The 23,528-nt window shown below is 40.0% G+C and overlaps 1 protein-coding gene across 1 annotated transcript in view; it reads left to right on the top strand.

Annotated features, from left to right (window-relative positions):
* Epb41l5 (erythrocyte membrane protein band 4.1 like 5) overlaps positions 1–23,528 on the top strand; it is a 92,507-nt gene that overhangs the window by 5,070 nt on the left and 63,909 nt on the right. Inside the window, exons 2-10 of the mRNA XM_051203957.1 lie at positions 216–403; positions 4,978–5,082; positions 15,794–15,836; positions 17,699–17,777; positions 18,840–18,884; positions 19,303–19,355; positions 22,097–22,217; positions 22,351–22,438; positions 23,343–23,431. Coding sequence (XP_051059914.1) covers positions 224–403; positions 4,978–5,082; positions 15,794–15,836; positions 17,699–17,777; positions 18,840–18,884; positions 19,303–19,355; positions 22,097–22,217; positions 22,351–22,438; positions 23,343–23,431 — 803 coding nt within the window. The 5' untranslated portion in view covers positions 216–223. The remainder of the gene's footprint in view (positions 1–215; positions 404–4,977; positions 5,083–15,793; positions 15,837–17,698; positions 17,778–18,839; positions 18,885–19,302; positions 19,356–22,096; positions 22,218–22,350; positions 22,439–23,342; positions 23,432–23,528) is intronic.

Here is a 23,528-nt window from a genome sequence, read left to right as displayed (position 1 = left end):
TAAGCTTTATGTTAAAATCTAGCTTTAAAAATTGTTTTGAAATGAAAATTGAAAGTATTGTGTGCAACATGCTTTGAAATATGTATAAAAGGTAATGTGTTTTAACTTTTTCCAGTTAATGTCCATTAAATTTTACTAAATACCACCATTAATTTTATACCATTAATTTTGGAAGTGTCTTTTCCTTGCTATCTCTTTCACTGCTGGTTTTTTAGTGGCAGAGATGTTGAGCTTCCTGAGAAGAACACTTGGCCGCCGGTCTATGCGCAAACATGCTGAGAAGGAGCGACTCAGAGAGGCACAGCGTGCTGCTACACACATCCCTGCAGCTGGAGATGCCAAATCTGTCATCACATGCAGGGTGTCCCTTCTGGATGGTACAGATGTTAGTGTGGACTTGCCGGTAAGCAGCCCTCTTAGCTGCCAGCTGTGTGTGAGGTTACTGTTGTCTGAGCTTCCTTGGGGTAGGTGACATAGGGTGGGTATGGATCAGGCTCTGAAGTGTTCAGTTACATGGACTGGGACCTGTAGGCCAAGAGGACTTTTAATTAGTGGCAGTTGCAAGAACCCTTGAATGATGGGCAGTTACTGGTATGAATTAACTCTGTGCATGTCTGTGCATGTACATACTTGTGTTTTTATAGACAGGATCTCACTGGGTGACTCAGGTTGGCCTTGTATTTGTGATCGTCCTGCCTCAGCCACCCAGTGTGAGAGTACAGGTGTGTGCCATGTCAGGCTTAATTTCAGAACTATTTCCAGATACCAGATCTCTTATGTCTTTGTTCTGTTTCCGAGGCTTCACTTAACTCTAACTTTTGTGATTTTTGACATAAGTTCGTTGAATGTTTCTTGATGTCTGCTGTCCCTATAGACTTTTTACTAAAATTCAGTTTTAAAAGTCTGTTTAGAAAACCGATGGCTCAGTGTGGCTACAGTATATAGTTGAATAAATTCTGAAAGGCCTTACATTCAGAAGTTCAGCTGGATCACAGGTGTGCTCACCATACCCAGCTCTCTTAAAGTGTTTGCAAATCCTCATTGTGTGTTTGTTATCTAAGTGGACATTGCACATTTTTAGAGTTTTTGATTCTGTACACTTTACGGTTTCTAAATTTTCTTCCTGTAAGGGCTTGTTGAGGGTTTGTGAGCTATTCCGACATGAAATACTTGGTAAGGATAGTTTTGATATTTATTTTTTATTTGATAAGAATCTTGAAGAGTTTTCTGAGTCCATTTGCTATAGATATGTAGTGAAAAGCATGAGATTGTTGTGTGAGAGCCCAGGGAAAAATTTATTACGTAATGTTTGAAGTATGAAGTCTTAGGGTTGTTGATGGCTAGGCTGATACTGTGAATTCTTAGAGAAGCATTTTCAAAGGGCACTGTGGTGTAGAGGAGAAAAGGTATTAGCTTCAAAAGAAGTAGACCAAGTGTTTAGTGTCCGGCCAAAATGGTGACACATTGGTTGGGTCTAGACATGTTAGGGGACAGCTGCAGTGACAGAGCCACCGCTTTAGATTGTTCTTTTGGAACAAAAAACATGGCCTTTAAAAATAAATCTTAGATTCAGTTTTTTAAAATTTTATTTGTGTACTTGTGTGCCTATGTACACATGAGTCAGCTGCTCATCAAGGCCAGAAGAGGGCCAGAAGAGGGCAGTATATCCACTGTAGATAGACTTACTTATGACATGCACAGTGTGGGTGCTGGGAACTGAACTTGGGCCCTCTAGAAAAGCAGCAAGCATGCTTAACCCCTCTCCACCTCTCCAGCCACCAGATTTATTTATTTTCATATGTGTGCGTGTTCTGCCTACATTTGTGGTCAGTTGAGTCTTGATAAGGGCACCAAAATTATTCAACAGAATGGTTTTTTTCTTCCCAACAAATCGTGATATGTACATGCAGAAGAATAAAGTTGCTTTCCTCATAGTAGGTATAAAAATTAAGATAGCTCAAAGATATAAACCTAAGAACTAAATCTGTAAAATCTTTAGAAGAAAATGTAGGAATATTTATTTTCTTAGATAATGCCATCAATATAATGAGTAACAAAATAGAAAGAAAGAAAAATCAGGCAAATTAGACTTAATCCCAATTATAAATGTGTGCCTTTTAAAAGGTACCACTTAGAAAGATAAAAGACTTTAGAACATAACAACAAAGTGCTTCAAAATTATATATCTGACCAGGAACTTGTATCTAGAATATATAAAGAACTGTTACAACAAAATAAAAAGATAACCCAATTTAAAAATAAGCAAAAGATCTAAGTAGACTTTTGTTTGATTTTGTTTTTTTGAGACAGGATTTCTCTTTGTAGCCCATGCTGTTCTAGAACTTGCTCTATAGTCCAGGCTGGTGTCAAACTCACAGATTTGCCTGCCTCTGCCTCCTGAGTGCCAGAATTCAAGGTGTGCATCACTCCTGCCTGGCTAAGTAGACATTGTTTAGTTAGGACATATAAAATACATGAGAAGTCAGAGTTGGGTGAGGTATAGTTTAGTGGCCAAATATGTTTATATGTGTGAGGCCCAGGCTTTAAGCCCCAGCACCAAAAAGCACAATAAAATACTTCTTCATACTCAAATAAGAGGGCTCAAAAGTCCCATAATAGCAAGTATTGGAGAAACTGGAGAAATCAGAAACTAACATTTGAGATTGGGAAATGTAAAACAGCTCTTTGGAAAACAATCCCATACCTATTCAAATGATAGGACATTGTTACCTCGTGACTAAGTATTTCTACTTTTCAAAATCTGTCCAAGGGAATTAAAGACATGCTTGCACAAAACTGTGTAGATGTTCACAGTAGCATTGTTTATAATAGGCAAAAGGTGGGAATGGCTGAGAGGACCTCAGGATGTATAGGTTACAACAAGTTACTATCCTGAAAAGAAATGAAAGTGATTTTCTGTTAACAACATGAATAACTGTTGAAAATTCTATGCTAGTCAAAAAACCACACATTTTGATTCTGTTTTATGGCAAGCTGTAGAAATGAAAAGATAGATTAGTGGTTGCTTGGGAACTAGCAGAATAGGTAGAAATGAAGCCATAGGATATGGAATATCTTTTAGAGGTAATGAAAATATTCTGAAATCAACTCTGATGGTTTTACACACTTATTGTGTGTACTAAAATCCACTGAATTACATACTCCTGTTGTTTTTTGAGACAGTATCTCACTATGTAGAACTGGCTGGCCTGAAACTCACAGACATTGCCTGAGTCTCCCTCTCATGCTGAGAGGAAAGGCCTGTACCCCCACACCTAGCTTAAATTACATTTCAATGGGTGAATGGGATATGAGTTACATCCCTAGATGAAGTTAAAATCATTCTCAAACCCAAATTTTTTAATGAGACTTTTGGCTCTTTTGGGACAAGAAAGGACTTTCTGATTTACTGCCTTAAGACTAGCCCATGAAACCTAGGAAATAAATGGGAAAGTTAGCCAGAGTTCTGTTCATACCTGCACTCCCCACCTTTCCCCTCCCCCTTGTTTCCCTCCCTCTCTCCCTCCCTCCCTCCCCTCCTTCCCTGGGCTGGACTTGGGATTATCCTGGCTGCAGACTGGAGTGTCTGTGGGAAGAAAGATTGAGGGAGAAGGTATTTTGACCCCACCCCCTTGTGGTCTTGATTGTTAGTATGTGCCCTCTGAGTGGTATGGTAGCAGTGACTCTGCCACTTTGTGTAATTGTCTGCAATAATAAACCCTAGTGCCACTGTCTGAAATGCTCTCTGTCAGCCCCAGAAGAAACTTGGGACAAATGGCTATCTGTGGTGCCTGTTAGCATACCAAAAGGCTTGCTGGCCTCCAGGGCCCCCCCCCCCCCATCAAGTGCCTGTTGTTACAGGCTTGGTGCTGGCTCTTCCCACCCATCCCCTACCCTCAATTTCTTCAGCTGTGGGCTCTTTTGGTCTCCTTTACCTGCACTCTTTGTCCTCATCTATCTCTCTTTCCATCTCACCTCTCTTGTGGCCAAGTCCAGTGTGTAGGCCATGTTCAGTCCACTGCTCTGCTCCGTATTGTTCAGATGCCTCTCTCTGGCTATACTCTCCCGTACATGTCCCACTTGGACACTCTTGGCGCAGTCACGCCATCCGTTTACGTATTCTCTGCCTCTAAAATTCCCTCTCCTACAGTCCCCTCACCTGGATAGATAGTTCCCAGCTGACTGTAGTGAGTTATAGTTAGAGGGATAGCTCTTCTAGGAGTGAGAGTGCATTTGCATGACTGACCTTAGGAATTATTGCCAGTGAAGCATTGACTGGGGTTGTGGTCCTTGGGGCTCTCTTCTCGAGGGCCCTCCTCAGCCCCCATCAGAGCTAAGTTTGAGTAGTCATGGACTTTAGGGTTAGGTTGTTTTTTCTTGTTATATTTAATCTGGACAGGGTAAGTTACATTCCTAAAATTCAAGAGAAATACACAGAAGTATCTCAGAAGTTCAAGACAAAAACATTGCAAAGAATACTTAGGCAAACACAGAGAGGAAATAGAAAAGTCATAATAAGTTTTCTAAAAGATCTGGGAAGGTTAACAATGTGAAATAAAGCTTGTTTGAAAAGGGTCCAGTGGAATATCAGGTGGGAAAGGTATGTTAAATAAGAAATACAGTTTGAATAAATAATTAAATACTATAGTTGATGAAAGTGGAATCAGTTGATATCAGAAAGAAATTGGTGTGGAGCACTGTCTCAGCACTCCAGAGGCAGAGGCAGGCTGGTCTCCAGAGTGAATTCCATGACAGCCAAGACTACCTTACTTGTTTTAGGAAAAAAAAGGGGGGGGGGGAGAAGAAATTGGTTAGGTCATGATTTGGGAATCTTCCTATTGGAGGAAAAGAAACATTAAAGATTAAGACATAAGCAATAAACAGAAGAATAAAAGAAATACCTTTTTCTCCCTAAGATCAAAAATAGGACAATGACCCCGCTTAAGCCACTTACTGATCATCTTTTTGCTATTTCAGAAAAAAGCCAAAGGACAAGAACTATTTGACCAAATTATGTATCACCTGGACTTGATTGAAAGTGACTATTTTGGTCTGAGATTCATGGATTCAGCCCAAGTAGCTGTGAGTATCTTTTGGAGATTCTATTATGACAGATGAAATGGTGATTTTCAGATCATGGCCTAAGTACTGAAGGCTAAAATATACTTAATGCATTCTTTATTTGTATCATTTCCTGTGACCTGATACATGCACTCCTTGTGTTCTGTTACTGGTTACAATGGGGTCTTTCTCTGCAGCCTGGGCTGGCTTAGAATTGCAGTCTTATCTTGCCTAAGCCTTACAAGTACTAGGATTATAGTTGAGTACCACCATACCTGACTGCTCCTTGCTTTACAGACACTGGGAATTCTTTTGTAAAAAAAAAAAAAAAAGATCTGGTCCTAACCTGAATTACTAGAGCAACATTTTTGCAGATGGAGTTTGGAAATCTGATTTTAACAAATACTATCTAGGGTGTTATGAACCACTGTATAACAGAAAGAATGCTAACATTGGACTTTCATACACCCTTAGGTAAATGGTGTTATTAATTTATAAAGTAGACTAGCATAACTCTAAGATTCCTTTCAGAATGATGATTCTGTGCCCATAAAAAGTACTCTTTTGTGCATTTCAAATGAGAGAACAGAGTATGTAAAGAGTAGAAAGTTGGAAGCTATATTGAGATTTCACTGAGGTGTTTAGAAAAGGTAGGCAGTAGGGTTGGGATGGATTAGTGGCTATCCCCAAAACTAAATATCAGAATTGTTAGGTGATAATTGTAATACTTACTGTTTAATAATTGGGATTGGATCCTTTGCAAGCAAATTAGTTTTGGTTCAGAAAATTTTGTTTTGCTCTGTTTACTTGGGCCTCATGGCAAGTGCCTTTACCCTCTCACAGCTCTGTGTTTCCATTTCATACCATATTAACTTACTGAGAATAAAAATAATAATAATGCAAGTATTACTTGGTTTCAGTCTTAGCTCTTGGCTGTTATCTGCAGTTACTGGAATTACTATATTTCATAGTGATAGTTTTCCATTATCTGAGACATGCTACTTTGACTTCTGGTCATACAAACTTTTAGTAAAGCCAGAATTTGAATTTTTCTTTTAATATATGGGTGTGTATCTCTTTTTATGTCACTGTATGTCTGCCACATGTGTTCAGGCCAGAAGAGAACATATGGGTGTTGAAAACCAAACTCTGGTCCTGTGTGAGAGTAGCAGGCAGAGCCAAATGATAAACCCTATAACTTTCAATCTTTGTTCATTTTCTAACTTATTCCTCCAAGAAGAATCCAGCTAGGTTTGGGGTTTAAGTTTATATTCTTCATTATATCTTGCTGTAGTAATACTATATAGTGAGTTGAGCTTGGATAATCATTGGCAAATGAAAGGTATTACAAGTAAACTCTAGATAACACTTTTAAACTTAAATTTTAACTCATTTGCTTTAATGGCATAGTAAATATAGCAACCCCTTTCAGTTACTTGCTTAGTGGCCACATTCAGTCCCAGGAATTAAATAAATTGATCTTTCATAAATAGTATCTTTTAATTGAATATAATAAACTTGATAGATTAAGTAAATGTGTTTTTAGGTAAAGCATACAGTATAAACAGTTACCCAATGATTTCCTTATATCTTTGTCATATTTACTATTTTGATGCAACAGAATTGGTGGGGCAAGATATTAAAAGATCCAAGATATTAATATACTATAGTTTAATCTTGAACATATGGTATGTTTTTATATCTAAAATTTAATGAACAAAAATTTAATTCATTGGTCACTTCCAAGTAGTCCAAAATGTTTATGATACCTTTTGAATTATATAGTCATCATGGAGATAACCAAAATTAATAAGTAGATGAATTAAATTTTATTTTTCTATCTATATATATAGATATTCTTAGTTCTTATTTTTCATTTTTGAGACAAAGATTCACCTTGTAGCCCTGGCTGTGTTGGACCAGGTTCTGTAAACCAGATTGGCCTTGAATTCAGAGATCTGTCTGCCTGTCTCCTAAGTGTCAGTATTAAAAGCATGTTTTCTTTTATTTCATGCAGTCATTTAATAGTTGCATACATATGTAGTAAGTTCATAGTTGAAACATGTGTACAGAACAGTCATAAGGATGGTACAAATACCATTTATAAGTTGGGAGTAAGATATCCTGTCATTCTTAAAACTTTCATGAATGCTTCCTGTAAACAAGCATGGTTCATAATTTCATACAACCATCAAACCTAGCAAGTTAACATTGAGAAGTCATCACCATCTTGTCTATAGACTGTTGGAGTTATTTTAGTTGAATGTTGTCCGTAGAATGTTCTCTCTGTGGCTACCAAGGTTCTGTACAGAATCTTGCTTTGCTCATTGTCATGTCTCTATAGTTGCCTTTAATCTGCTGTGTTTATATTCTCATGACGACCTTTTGAAGAAGCAAGCCAGTTACTTTGTATGCTGTTCCTTTTTGTGAATTTGTTACTCCTGGAATGGGTTCATTTTAGACAGCAAGTATTTCTGTGTTCATTCTGTTCATAGCTGTCATGTAACATTGTTGTATTTCTAATTAAGTGGCTTTGTCACTTCATGACATAGTGTGTTTTCTAAGCCCCATTTCTAAGTCATTCTCTTTCCCTTTTGAATTTTTTTCATAATATCCCAAATTTACTATGTAGCTGAGTTGGCCTTAACTTGTGATCCTCCTGATTGTACCTTTCAAGTACTGAGATTACAGGTGTGTGCCGCCATGTCCTGCCCCCCCCCATAATTAATTGTTTGGGTTTCTCTAAGACTGTTCCCTATCAATCTACTTATAAATAAATTGATTCTTATTTTATTTGGTATGTTATATTGTTTATTTTGGTGCTCACAATTTCCCAAGTTTGGCCAATGTAAACTGCTTCAAAATGCTTTCATGTTCAATTAACAGGAATGTATCATTCTTTGGGCTCTAACTTACTTTCTGCCCAAGAAAATGTTCAGGTTTATCTGGTATTTCCATCTCAGTCCTGGAATTAACGAGTTGTTGGATAAGCTTTGTGATAAGATTTGAAAGCATATGTTTACAGTTATTTCTATATAGGTACATAGTAGGTATCATGCATGCAACCTCTATTAAGTCCAATTTGAGTCTGACACTACAAAGGTCATTACAGTGTTTTCACCTTCTCATATTTGTAGTAATATTTCTCATTTACAGATATACCTATCAATATTTGCTGACTTAAGATGGGGTTATATCTGGATAAATCTATTGTAAGTTGACATATATCTACTAAGTATCATAGCTGAGTTCAGTTAATGATGGAATCTTGGTTGTTTATCACATGATAAACCTGGGGAATTACTAAAGCTGTGATTACTGCCACTGTCTCGCCTCACAAAAGATAATGCTACTGCTATCATTAGTCAGGGAGTGATCAAAAATAGAGTGGTTTCTGTTTCTGTTAAATTTGTGTTACTTTCACACTATTGTAAACCCACAAATTGTGGAGGTCTGACTGTGTGTGGTCAGTCACTGCTTTTCTCCAGTGTGAATGTTGACTGTATTTAAGCCACTGAATTATCCCTAGATTATTTTATTTGGGAGGAGGTAGGGCTTACGCAGCTGTAGTGTTGAGTTATCTACTCTAGATGTGGTTTGACAGAGAGGGTTATGGAGCAGAGAGAAGGCATGCTTGAGGGAAACGGCTGATTTTCAGCTAGGACAGACATAGCATTTTTATGTCAAAGTGTGGCCGCTCTGAAAAATTTCGGTACATTTTTTTTGTATTACAAATTTTGCCACTTTAAATTGTGTGATTTGCTTTTAGGATATTCAGAATTGCACAACTGTTATTAATTTCAGAACACATCATCATCCTTGAAATGAGCCCTGGATATCATTACCACTTAGTCCTCGTTAACCCTCTGCAACACCATACTCCAATTGAGTACTGTAATTCATTTCGATTTGCCTGTTTTGAAATTTTTATTTAAATGACCATCTAGTTACAGCCTTTCTTGTCAAAATGTTTTCAAAGTTAATATTTGTTGTATGTAAATTTTTTAGTATTTGATTCCTTCCTGTGACTGAATAACTTACAACTGTAGCACATATGGTTTATTCAGCAATTAGTGGTCATTTTGACACTTAGGGATGCTGCTCTGAACATCTTTGTTTTTCAGGGCACGTTTAAATTGTCAGGGTTCTGCACCTAGAAAGGGCACGGGGTTATCTGGTGACTGATGAAATTTTGTAGACTGCTCAAACTTTGCTACAGCAGATACACCATTGTGTATCCCTACAAGCAGTGCATGAGATTAAGTGTTCCATAGTGGCTACACTAGTTCACATTCCCACAGCATTGTAGAAGGGTCCCTTGCTCCCGGTCCCTGCTCACAGCGTCTTCGTCCGCATTTGTTTCTTTTTGTTTCTTGATGATGGCCATTCTGACTGGGGTGAGACAGGATCACAATTGTAGCTTTGATTCGCGTTATCCTGATGAGCCTAAAGAGGTTGGCTTGTCAATTATTTATTGGCCAGCTGTATTTCTTCATTGAAAGTGCATTTTCAGTTCATTTGCCCACTTGTTGTGTGTTCTTTTAGGTGTTTAATCTTTTTTGTTGTAGATACTGATTCTCTTTGAGGTAGATGGCTGGCAAGATGCCCTACCATTCTGTCGACTGTCCCTTCTTGACTCTGGTCATTGTTTCCTTCACTTTTTAGAAACTTTAGTTTTATTACTGTGTGTGTGTGTGTGTGTGTGTGTGTGTGTGCGCGCGTGCACTGGCATGTACATGACATGGAGCATTATGGAGTTGAGAGGACAGTTCGGGACTGTGTTGAGGTGGCATTGATTTGTTTCTCACACTCGCGGCAGGCATACTGTGGGCTAGTTGGCTTTGAGTTTCCTGGCTGTTTTCTTTCCCCCACCTCCTATTTCCCTTGGGTTTGTTTAATCTGGGCTCCAGGGTACAAACTCAGGTCCTCAGGTTTGTATGGCAAGTACTTTTACCTACTGAACCATCTCCCTAGGCCCATGTATCTCTTCAACGTGCTGTTATAGTCTAGTTGCAAGTACTGAGAGGTTTTTTCATTCATGCTCATCAAGGAAATTCTTCCATGGGTTTTTTGTTTGTTTGTTTGTTTTGGGGGTGGGGCGGGGTCCTGTTGAGTCTTTACCTGCTTTTATTGTCACGGTAATACTGCCTTTATAGCAGAGAGTTTGGAAGCATTCTTTCCCTTTTGTGTAGTACTTTAAGGAACATTGATAATGGTTATCTTTAAAGGTAGAATTGGCCCGTGAATATGTCTGGTCCTGGACTTTTCCTAGTTGAGAATTTCTTTATTATATCTTCAATATTGTTAATATGTATTTGTATTGTATGTATATGGGTGTTTAGCCTGAACGTAGGTCTGTGTACTACAATGTGCATTGCCTACAGAGCCCAGACCATCGGATCCCCTAACTTGTTATAGATAGATGTTAGTCACCACGGGAGTGTTGGCAACTGAACTCTAGTCCTCTGGAAGAGCAGTTAGTGCCATCCCTTCAGCCCCTTGATGTTACTCTTGTTTAGTCTCTTGGTTTAATGTTGGTAGGTCATATGTCTAGGGATTTTTTTCCTCCACCTTACAAGTTTTCAAAATGGTCCCTCATAATCATCCAAACATCAGTAGTAATGTAATTTCCTTGTCTTTGGTTTTAATAAGTTGTTTTTATTAATTATAATATTTATTAGTTTGGTGGCTCACCAATATTGGTTATCCTTTCAAAAAGCCATCTCTCTTTTTTGTTCGTTTGTTTGTTTTGGTTTTTCGAGACAGGGTCTCTCTGTGTAGCTTTGGAACCTGTCCTGGAATTGGCTCTGCAGACCAGGCTGGCCTCGAACTCAGAGATCTGCCTGCCTCTGCCTCCCAAGTGCTGGGACTAAAGTCATGTGCCACCACTGCCTGGTTTGAGCCATTTCTTTAGTTATGTTGATATTATGTATTGTTCTTTTGATTACTATTTCATTAATCTCAGCTCTCGTCTGTATTATGTATTTTCATCTTCATTGGTCACTCTTATTTCTTAACGTGACCATTTGTTTTAAAGATGTATTTATTTTCATTTTATGTATGTATGTATGTGAGTGCCCACATTTATGTCTGTACCCTGCATGTACGCCGGGGCCCCTGGAGTCCATCGGAGGGCATCAGAGGCAGGGGACTGGAGTTACCTCGTGTAGTGTAGTCCCCTGACAAAGTGGAAGCTGACTCAGCTCCTGAGTCGTCTCTCTAGCAGCAGTGCGTGCGCTTTATTAGTTACCTTAGAAAGAACTTATGAAGGCCGGATGCCCCCTCTGACCACCACAGGTACCAGGCATGCACATGGCGTACGTGCATATACGCAAGACAGAAGTACAAAAGAATACTCTTTAACTTCAGAGTGATTTGCATACTTAGGTTACCTACATATCAGTCGTAAATTTGACATTTTAAAAAACTTTAACAAAGGTACATGGGAAAATATTTTGCAATGTTTCATCTAAGTTTTCACTTGAAATAACTTACAAGAGACTGTTAACTCTAAGAAAAACAGTCTCTCAGGAATAGTTACCATCTAGACTAAACAGAAGTATTTTTTTTTTTTTTTGATAATAAATCCTGTTTTCTTAGCATATATTTTTTAACGTTTTCTAAAATAGTTTTAGAATGTTAAAAATGCTTCTGTTCATAGAAATATCTCTTGTAGCAACTGTTTGAAAGGCATAACAACATTTTTATGCTTTAGACTTTCCCTTTGAGCAGTAGTGGTGTGTTTCTTGAGTGCGCTGGTGAGTGTTGAGAGGTGGGGCTTACAGAACAGCTGTTTGCACACTATTTGGCTGGAGGGCCTGCGACAAGGTTGTGTGTGTGTGTGTGTGTGTGTGTGTGTGTGTGTGTGTGTGTGTGTGTGTGTTGATGTTTTAGAAGCTTCCTAGGTGATTCCTTGGTTTAGTTATGTCTGTTGTTTGTGATTTAAGTTATACAAGGAAGCCAGGCAATGGTGGCAGCACTAAGGAGACAGAGGCAGAACTCATAGAATCTCTGTGAGTTCGAGGCCAGCCTGGTCTACAGAGTGAGTTTCAGGACAGCCAGGGCTACACAGAGAAACCCTGTCTTGAAAACAAAAAACAAAACAACCAGCAAAAAAAGATACGTGAGTAAATTGTTCTTCCATAGCCAACTGCTGAGGGTGAAAGGAAATGCAGCTTTCTGCATTCTTTAAAAATATCTTAACTTTATCAACTAAACTTCTAAAATGGGAAGTCAGGGGGAATTTGTTTTCTTTTGAAGGTGTGAACTATTTTAGTTTTACATTAAGCACCCAAGAGTCTGTATCTGCGCGCCTTCCACCTTTATCTTCTTGGTGGTTTAAACATGACTCTCAGACCCTGATTCTAGGAAGTGCATCAGAGCCTGTCTCTGAGCTCTGAATTTTCCAGTCCCTGCACTTGGAATGTGGAGGAGATAAAAGAAAACAGACTTGAGACTCTGCAAACATGAACTCAGACCTTCCTCATAAGAACAGTGACTCAGGACTCCCCCAGCTCCTAATTGCACTTTAAAATGTGTTTGCTTGGTTGTCTTCACTGGGCTAGAGATACTAGAATTGGTGGAGAACACTGGGATTATTGCTTGTTATATGCCTTTAGCCCTTCCTCTGCTGGGATAACTTTGTGTGTAATAGTAGAGCATGGTTAAGTGTGGAAAAGTGTAATTGTGAGAATAGCCTTTTGGGTTTTGTTTATTTTTAGACTTTATTATTTAATACTTTTGGTTTTTCGAGACAGGGTTTCTCTGTGTAGCTTTGGAGCCTGTCCTGGAAAGTGCTCTATAGACCAGGCTGGCCTCGAACTCACAGAGATCCGCCTGCCTCTGCCTCCCAAGTTCAGGGATTAAAGGTCTCTGCCACCAATGGCCAGCCTATTATGTTATACTTTATTATACTTTATTTTATATTCGAGTGTATGCACACATGATACGCATGTGGAACTCATGATACGCATGTGGAACTCAAGGTCAGCTTGGGGGAATCTGTTCTCTCTTCCACTGTGGTCAGAGGTCTAAGTCATCAGATTGGCAGCAAGTGCCTTTTCCTGCTGAGCAATCTTAATGGTCCTGAAGCTAGTCTTGAATAGCTTCAATACAACTAGGAAAAGATGTCTTAACAACTGGGAATGGTTTTACTAAGTGATCTGATCCTTATAATTAATTGGCAAGTGTGACAGTGCACACCTTTAATCTCAGCACAGGAGGCAGTGGCAGGAGGGTCTCTATGAGATGTTGGCCCGCCTGCTTGGTCTACAATCGAGTTCCAGACCAGCCAGGGCTACACGGTCAGGTCCTGTCACAAAGCGGATGGAGGGGATAGTTATAATTAGCCTGTTGAGTTTTCGGTGTACTGTTCAACGGGTCTTCAAATACTGGCACATCAAAGAGAAATTCCTTCTTCCAATGAAGGAAGTTGAGAAGGAAGCAAGACCCTAACCATTCATATCTGGGGAAATGCATACCGTTTATAGGGGACAGATCTTGGGGGTGGTGAGACTGTTGTTGGCTGTGTGTTTTTTAATGTGTGTGTGGGGGGGTGAGTACTGGTGCCAGTGGAGGCCAGAAGAGGCCATTGGATGCCCTGGAGCTGGAGGTAGCAGCTGGCATAGTTGCTGGGAACTGAACTCAGATTCTCTGAAAACGAAGTAAGTGCTCATAACTTGTAAAATATCATCACTGTAGCCCCTGCTTTTTACTATTACTCCCCAAAATCCATATGATTGTCTATATCAAATGTTATAATAAAGGGATTATTTTTTCCTAGCAACAAATTGTATTCATAACACTAGTAATCCTTTAATTTTTTTTTTCATTTTTGTTTTCCTTTTCTGTGTATGAGTGTTTTGACTGCATGGATATCTGTGTACCACATGTTACAATGGCCATTAAGACCAAAAGAAATCACCATATCCTTTATAACTGCAGGTTCATATGGTATTTGCATATTGGGTTTCTGGGCCAAGATGAAAGCATTATATACTGCCCCAGATTAAAGCCATTCTCAATCTGTTTTCTGCCCATCAGTAGGATTTGTACTACTGACTATTTGCCATACTGTAATATATTTAAAGGTGGTGGCAGGGGTTACCCAATAATATATTGAAGAGATGGCCAGGTAACCTACACAGCTTGGAATCCAGAGGAAACATAACACAGGACTGGGATGTGGCTCAGCTGCCACATTCTTGTCCAGCATATTTGAGGCTCTGGGTTCCATCTTCCCCCACTGTCAGAACTAAGATAGCAAGCATTGCACAGTCGCTGCCTAAGATGTTTACAGAGCATCTTATTTGAGGGTGGACGGGCACTCTGCTACCACAGTGAGAGCTCTGTAAATTTCGCCTTGGGACCATGAGGAAGAAAGGAAAGAAAAGGCAGATAATAGGGAAGGAAAGCAAACAGCACTGGTAGCAGTGCGGCCTTATCTTTTCTTTGCCTAGCAGGATTACTGAGACTACATCCGTGGCTCTGTGGACTGGTTAACGAAAGAGCACTCCCTTCCCCTGGAGCTTGGGATTGAAGGCATGCTAAGTGAGCTCATACATGTGTAATGTAGCTGAACCAATGCAGCCTGTTGCTGTGAGGGCCTGATGTAAGGGGTTTGTAATGAGCTGGGGATGAATGCTTTGTCAGTGGAGACGTCAGGAAGAGGTTATAGAAATTAAAAGGCTGCTCTCCAGTGCCATGTCAGGTTCTTCTGGTGTCACCACCATGAAGGAGGTGTTTCAGCAGCTCTGGCTGGAGGCCAGGCTCAACCATGTGAAGGTTTCCCAGGCAGCTGCAGACTTGAAACAGTTCTGTTTGCAGAAGAGTCAACACGGCCCTCTGCTGACTGGAGTGTCTTCAAGTACAAACCCCTTCAGACCCCAGAAAGTGTGCTCCAGTGAATATTCTAGAGAACTAAATCTGAAGCCTGTACAAAAGCTTCTCCATGACACATGCCATAATCTCTCTCTCTCTCTCTCTCTCTCTCTCTCTCTCTCTCTCTCTCTCTCTCTGTGTGTGTGTGTGTGTGTGTGTGTGTGTGTGTGTGTGTGTGTGTGTGTATAATATCCCTCTTCTTGTCAGTCTTCAACGTCTACCTCTCTGAATTTTCATGGATTTGTTTCACAAGATTTAACTAGTTTATATACACTGGTTTGTAGCACATAATAAAACAACAACAACAAAAAAAAAAAAAAAGGCTGTTACTGTTGAAAGCAGAACTGCTTGTCCATTGTTAACATTTTTATTCATAAAGCAGAGGAATAGTGGCTGCTTGTTTGATAGAAAATGTCATGATTTTGAAAGAAAAAAAAAAACTCATCTTTTAAAGCCTTCAGGCTCTTTCAACAAGTACTGAACTGTCATTATTTTGCAAAATTCAGGTAACATATCTTGTGCCGGCCAGTCTTAAGGAATGGGCTTTTTCTCTCATTTTCTGTGATTCTTTATAGTGGTACTGGCAAGCGCTGTACAGCTGAGCTTTATACCTCTAACCCTCTTCTCTAATTTAACTGTTTCCAGAGAGCCAGTCATTTGGGAATTGGGGAAAACTCAGGGTATAGTTTAAGTCCCTTTGAAGGGAATTTGAAAGAATTCAGTCCCTTTGGTTTTTACTTTGTGAAATACTGCATAGTGGTTGTCAACAAAGTTGTAATAAGCAATAACTCTTGTTAAACATAAAAGTTGTACCATTTGCATAAGTACTCAGCTTTATTTTTTCCATTTACAGCATTGGTTGGATGGTACAAAAAGCATCAAAAAGCAAGTAAAAAGTAAGTGTTGAGAAATCATTTGTGCAATAGTGCTGATATATCTAATTATATATATATATAAGTTTTTCTTATTTTACATATCGATCCCAGTTCTCTCTCCCTCCTTCCCATGTCCCCCAACCTGCCCCCTCTTACCCCATCCACCCCCCCCCCCGACTCCATAGGGATGGTGATGCCTTCTAGGAGGGATCATCAAAATCTGTCAAGTCATTTGGAGTAGGGACTAGGCCCTCCCTCCTCTAGGCTGAGGGAGTATCCCTCCACGGGGAATGTGCTCCCAAAGTCCTATCATGCACCAGGGATACATCCTGGTTCCACTGTCAGAGGTCCCTTAGGCTGCCCAGGCCTTCTAACGGAGACCCACACAGGGGGTCTGAGTCGATCCAATGCTGGTTTCCCAACTATAAGTCTAGAGGTCCATGAGCTCCCCTTGTTCGGGTCAGGTGTTTCTGTGGGTTTCTGTAGCCTGGTCTTGATCTGTTTTCTTATCACTCCTCCCTCTCTGCAGCTGGATTCCAGGAGTTCGACTCAGTGTCAGAAACACTAATTCTTATTAGTAAAATCATTGAGAAGTCATGTTTCATCTGAGTTTCTTTACCATCTGCTTTTGTAGGATGGGCTGGAGTTTATGTCAATTTAGGATTGTCTAAAGCTCAGAAGCTTTCCCATGCCTCCTAAGTGCTGCTCGATTGGTTCTACCTGTCTGGCTAGCATGTCTACTTACTAAACTTTGTTTCTTTGTGATATTCAGTGCCCGCTTTATATAGGTTTACCATTAGTCTGGACTCAAGAGTCTTGTAATTTGAGTTTATAGGGAAAATATTTGCAGCTCACAAATTGGATTGGACTTTTATGGAATATTTAACTTTAGACAATAGTTTTGTTAATATTTTGTCGGGCTTCCCCCCTCTTTTTTTGTTTGTCTGTTTTTGGTTTGGGACGTTCTACCTGCCTCTAGAAACATTTTGAGACCCTAAGGCTGTAAGAATTTTTTCCCTTGTCTTTCTGAAGATTCATGCTACAAACTATACACAGTAGTAGCCTGAGCTAAGAAGTATATGTCTGTGCGGTCGGCTAACATAGCCTGTGGCAAGCACCAGAGACCTGTCATTCTTACAAAAGTTTTTCTCAAAATGCTTATTTTAGGTGTATGAGTGCTGTGCCTGCATGCATGTATGTGAACCATGTGTGTGCCTAGTGCTCTCACGGGTCAGAAAAGGGCATTAGAGCCGGGCTGTGGTGGCGTACGCTTTTAGTCCCAGTACTCAGGAGGCAGAGACAGGTGGATATCTTTGAGTTCCAGGACAGCCCCTCCACACACACACAGAACACACACATACACATAGTTAAGTCTTAAGTGATGAAATGAAGTAATTCACATAAAATGGAGCACTCTTAACTTGGCAGAACTTGGGGAAATAACAGTGTCCAGTCCCCACACCCTCGCTTGTCCCTGTAGAGTCAGACTCCTGTCTTTATAAAATACTGGGGCACAGCCGTCAGTGAGAGCACTGGGCTGGGTGGAAAGTGTGGGATGCCTGGCCTTGAGCAGTAACTAAACGTGTGGCTCAGCAGGGTTTCCACGCTGTTTGATTATACCGTCACATTATGCATTTGACCTTGAACTGTTAGAGTTGATGTAGGACCGTCTGTCCTGAGATGACAGATGGATGCCGTGGTGTGCTGTGGTTGGTACACTTTAAAACTTTTGTGTCAAATTTCTGCCTATTTACTTCTTTGAAATAATGCTACAATAATCTGATCTTTTCTTTAATACTTTAGCAATTTCCAGAAAATTCGCCGACTGAAAAATTACTAGTAAATCAATAAAAATTAATTCTCTTTTCTTTTTGTAATGGCAGTTGGCTCACCCTATTGTCTTCATCTTCGAGTTAAGTTTTATTCCTCAGAACCAAACAATCTTCGTGAGGAACTAACCCGGTAAGCCCACTAGGAAGGGTGGTGTCGGGGGTTAAGACTTAGAAGGCCACTCCTAGGATTCCTCAGCGTAGCAGAAAGGTCTCGGGCGAATTTTTATTCTGGAACAAGATGTTTAAAATGTCAGATTCTAGTCAGGTAAGTCAGATAGCTCATGCTTATTCTCAGCATTCTGGAAACTAAGGCAGGAGGATTACTGGGAATTCAAGGCCAGTGTGGGCCCCGTCGTGAGTTTCAGGCTAGCCTAAGCTACAGTATGAGACCTTACCTTAAAATATTAAAGTGTATGATTTTTTTACTTGTGAAAAAGAAGTTGATTGTCATGCATTCAGTAGCGGTGACTAGTGAGTCAGGTGGTGTCCATTTCTTCGTCTTACCCTGGCTCCTTATAGCATCTGCACTGCTTCTTTTCAGAGTTTCTCTCTGTAGCTTTGGACTGTCCTGGAACTCTCTGTAGACCAGGCTGGCCTTGAACTCACAGATATCCACCTGTCTCTGCCTCCCGAGTGCTGGGATTAAAGGTGTGTGCCCAGCTACACATTGCTTCTTGTGTACATTCCTCATTAAGTGATAAGGCTGAGTTGTTAGAGTACCTTTGGAAGGGTTTCCTTTTGACTTTCCTGGCAGTGAGTGTTGCTGCTGTATCCTTACAGCTCTTGGCATAGAAGGTGAGTGTGTTGTCATTTACGTACAGGCCCCTGGCATTTCTCCGAGGCCGCGCTGCGCTGCTCTGTTCTGGCCTGCTTGTCCTCTCTTAGCGTCAGGTGTGTCCCCTTCCTTCCTCTTCTCAGTGCCCAGTGCTCAGTGCTCAGTGTATTGTTTTCCCCTTGCACCTTGCTCTGTAAAATTCTGTAATTAGAGATGTTCTCCTGGGATGTGGTGGTGCACACCCTTGATCCCAGCACGTGGGAGGCAGAGGCATATGGAGCTGAGTTCTGGCCGTTCGTGCTGCATGGTGAAATTCTGCCTCAAAAAAGAAAAGGGTGTTCTCAAGTTTAAAATGATAGGATTTTTTTCATAGTAAATTGTTCTATTTAGTTATTTTGTGTCTTTTATTTTCCTTAGGTATTTATTTGTTCTTCAGTTAAAACAAGATATTCTCAGTGGGAAGTAAGTATTAAATTATTTAGTACCTAACTGCAAAATTCTTGAATAGTAGGAAAATAACCTAGAAAATAAGTTCAGTGCAGGGCTGCGGGACGATGACTCAGCAAGGAAAGGACCTGAAGTTGCCTTCCCAGCACCTGTGTAAACCCCAGGGGCACTGTGGTTTCTGTGACCGCTGTAGCCACAACAGTGGCCCCCACACTCTGGGAGAAACAGTCCCCAAAATAGTATGGCGGAAAGGAACAGGCGAAGATGCTCAGCATGGCCCTTGGGCCTCCACTTGCCCAGTGTAGGCAAGTGCACTAACAGACGTACAGATGTGTAGAGTTGTGTAAAGCCAGGGTTCAAGGTGCAACATATATTACTGTTGTTTACCTTAAAGATGCTGAAATTGACTTAGCCCATTTGTGTTTTGATCTAGATTAGAGTGCCCCTTTGATACAGCAGTTCAGTTGGCAGCTTATAATCTGCAAGGTGAGTGCGTAATCTGCATAGTTGTTTTGTGTGCTGCATGTCTGAGGCATGAAGAATAACATGACAACACACTGGAAAAGGCACAGCACTAGTTTTTGTGTAACATTGTACCCGTGTCCAACTCTTGACTTCTGCTTTGTTCTAAAACACGGCTTTAAAAGCTTACTGTTTTCATTTCCTTTTCCTCTCAATTCTTTGCTGTTTTAAATTTTTAAAAATTAATTTTTATTATACATGTATTAGTGGTTTTGCCTTCTTGTGTGTGTGAGTGTGTCAGATTCCCTGGAACTGGAATCATAGACAGTTAGGAGCTGCCATGTGGGTGCTGGGATCAAACCTGAGTCATCTGGAAGGGCAGTGGGTGCTCTTTAACTGAGCCATCCCTCTTGCTCCTCCCTCCCTCCCTCCCTCCCTCCCTCTCTTCCTCCCTCCCTCCCTCGTTAGATTTGTTCTACTTTAAGTATATAAGTATTTTGTCTGCTCTTACGTCTTCGTACCATGTGTGTGCCTGGTGCCATGGAGGGCAGAGGTGTTCGTTGATTCCTGGAATAGAGCTGCCATGTGCATTCTGGGAATCGAAACCAGGTCCTCTGGGAGAGCAGCCAGTGCTCCTGAGTGATGTGCAAGCACCTGTTCTTCCCAAGCTGATTGTTTTCCATAAAGAAAATGCAGTTACAGAGTAAATTATCGTGGTTGTTGCATAGCTGGCTCTTTTTCCCTTCTTATGAATGAATCCATGAAGAATCAGAATGTGCTCAAACGGGATCAGGCCATTGCACATTTTAAAATGCCTATTGGTCCCTGTAAGATGATTCTTAATAAATAATGTTAGTGGGAAACATACTTAGTTTAAATATTTAAACTTCAATCGAAATATTTTCTCCTAAAAGTTAAAAAAATTTTAAAGGAAAACTATAATTTGAGTTCTTGTTTCACCCATTGAAAGAAAAAAAATTTCCGGAATATCTCTGTATATACTGTAATTAGAGTTATATTGAATGTGCTCAGGACTTCAGGTTGTACATTTGTTCTAAAATCAGTAGTGTTTGTCACTGTGTAGATAATAAACCAAATTTGCGTGTCTTACGGTAAACCTAATAGTTTTGCTTCTTTTCTGTATCCATTATTAAAGACAGCATATTTTCCTGGTGATGAGATTGATTTTTTTTCACTATTTTGATGTCTCCTAATTAAAACTTATTTTCTATCTGCATAATGAAGGGAAGGCATTAGTTTGAAAATGCTAGCTATATTTTGTTTGTCCCTTGTGACGGCCAAAGTATATGCTTAAAAATAGTTTATATGGGACTGGGGATGTCGCCTGGTGAGTGAGGTTTCTTGGTCTGCAGATAGAGAGATAACAATCCCCGGCACCCATATAAAGATCTGGCAAGGGCTCCTAGAATTTTGGAGCTGAGAGAGGCAGGCCCAAGAACTTGATGGCCATCCAAAACACCTGGACTTAAGGCGGTGAGAGAGAAAGCAATGGAGGGAGACATCTGACATCGTCTCTGCATGTGCAGGCATAGGTGTGTGCCCTCACGCGAGTGCTTACCCTCTCACCGCACACACATAGGGTTTTTGAAGGTTTTTTGTTTTGTTTTTATTCTAAAGCATTTGACTCACTACTGCTCCAAGCATTAATCTAGAGGGGATAGGAACAAAATGAGTGGTTACCATTATTATTCATTATGGGAATATTCTCTGTATTTTTTTCAATTTTTTTAGAATTAGTAATTTTGCATTCCAGACAAGTATTGTATCTTATAATATACTGTGAATCTTGGGTAGTTTTTTATAGATAGAAGCTGATTATCTGAATTAATAAGATCAAAGGTGTTTTCTCTTTGGAGATACAGAAATTTATTTTCAAAAGCTAAGCATTAATATATAAGTAAATCAGGAGTAAGGTAATTAAGAATACACCGCTAACAAATGTGATTTATGTTGTCTTACTCTTCTATTGACCTGACAAAATACATTACCAAGGCAACTTACAAAGGAAGCGTTGAATTTGGCACTCAGAGTTCCAGAAGGTTGGAGTGATTGGCTATCATGGCAGGGAGTATGGCAGCAGGCACACAGGCATGGCACTGGAGTAGTAGCTTAGAGCTTGCATCTAACCCACAAGAGCGAGGCATAGAGCTGTAACTGGGAATGGCATGGAAATCATAGACCTCAAATCCCACCCCACTAATACGCCTCAAACAAGGCTACCACCTAATCCTTCCCAAACAGTTACATCAACTTTAGACCAAGCACTCGGATATCTGAGCCTATGGGTGCCATTCTTATTGGAACGGCTGCGTTTGTGTGCAGCCCAAATCTTAGCTTAAGAAAGAATTTTACTAATCCTCTTAATCTTTGTTTGTTTATAAAATATGTTGTTTATAAAGGATTTTCTTAAAGGCTTTTTCTGTGTATCCCTGGCTGTCCTGGCACTCTGTAGACTAGGCTGGCCTCGAATTCACAGAAATACGTCTGCCTCTGCCTCTGCCTCCAGAGTGCTGGGATTAATGGTGTACGCCACCGCTGCCTTGCTAGTATTTTCTTAGTGTTGTTATTTGGGGGGGGGGGGGGTTGAGACAGGGTTTCTCTGTGTAGCAGCCCTGGCCATCCTGGAACTCAGAGATCTGCCTGCCTCTGCCTCCCAAGTGCTGGGATTAAAAGCATGTGCCACCACCATCCAACTTTTCTTAGTATTATTAACACAGCATAACTTTGTTAACTTGTATTTGTAGCTGAACTTGGTGACTATGATCTTGCTGAACATAGTCCTGAACTTGTCTCTGAGTTCAGGTTTGTGCCCATTCAGACAGAAGACATGGAACTGGCTATTTTTGAGAAATGGAAGGAATACAGGTAACTCATAATTTGATCACACTTTTTGAAAACATCACCAATGTCATTATTTTGTATTTTTCTTTTGTTTCTACTTTTCACTAAAAATCACTTTATGCTTATTACATTATAATTACTACATTTTAAATTTCAGAGGTCAGACACCAGCACAGGCTGAAACCAATTATCTGAATAAAGCCAAATGGCTAGAAATGTATGGAGTTGATATGCATGTGGTCAAGGTAAGCCCTGTTTGTAGTACATTTTTTTAAAGATTTCTTCCTGGGGCCAGAGGGATGGCTCAGCAGTTAGGAGCGTATGCTGCTCTTGTAGAAGTCCTGAGTTTGGTTCCCAGCACTTGTGTCGAGCTATACACAAGTACCTATAGCTCCATCTCCAGAGGGTCTCATGCCCTTCTTCTGGACCCTGTAGGTGCTGGTACTCAATGTGTCCATGAACATAATTTAAAATTAATAAAAATAAATCCTTCTTTAAAAATTAATTCATTCCTCTGAGATTTTTAATGCAACTATGAATTTTGTAGTATGAGGGAAGGCATGGAGTTTGTATAGAATACCTCTGAGTATTTTTGATGTGTGGTAGGTAACAGAAAAAAATGGTTGAAATTAGATATTATTGAAAGAATAGAATCTGCTGTGAGTGGTGGTGTATGCCTTTGATCCCAACACTGGAAAGCAGAGTGGATCTCTGTGAGTTTGAAACCAGCCTGGTCTACAAAATGAATTCCATGGCAGCCAGGGATATGTAGAGAAACCCTGTCTCTAAAAAATTAAAACTAAAACAAAAGACTAGAATCTATAGAAAGATTCCGGAAATGTATATATCCGGATGCTGATGCTGATGTTTACGCTGAGAAAAACATTTCCTTAGACTTAGCTTACTTTTATTCTTAACTATTTGATGCTGTTTTATATCACCGAAGCTCACTATTGAGTAGACTTTGCTAAAAGAAAAACTCCTTAGGAAGCACGGTTTATGCTTTGTAGCTTCAAGAGGATTATTTGGTGAAAACATCTTGAACACAATATATTAGCCTGTGTATAGGGGGGAAACAGTTGTGTGGAAATCTGAAACCTGTTTCTTGTGTGCAAACATGATGCATTTTATATTTTCTCCTTAAATTAGGCTAGAGATGGGAATGACTATAGCTTGGGACTAACTCCAACAGGAGTCCTTGTTTTTGAAGGAGAAACCAAAATCGGCTTGTTCTTCTGGTAAGCAGTGTGAATATCAAAGGATTTATATCGTTAATCATGAGAAGTTTGCAAGTGTTTCAGAGTCCTCTAGCTTTGTGTCCTGGTAGTGTCAAAA

Source organism: Phodopus roborovskii, unplaced genomic scaffold (assembly GCF_943737965.1).
Source record: "Phodopus roborovskii unplaced genomic scaffold, PHOROB, whole genome shotgun sequence".
Lineage (NCBI taxonomy): Eukaryota > Metazoa > Chordata > Mammalia > Rodentia > Cricetidae > Phodopus > Phodopus roborovskii.
Note: the sequence above shows the minus strand (reverse complement) of the source record. Positions and strands in the feature narration are given on the sequence as shown.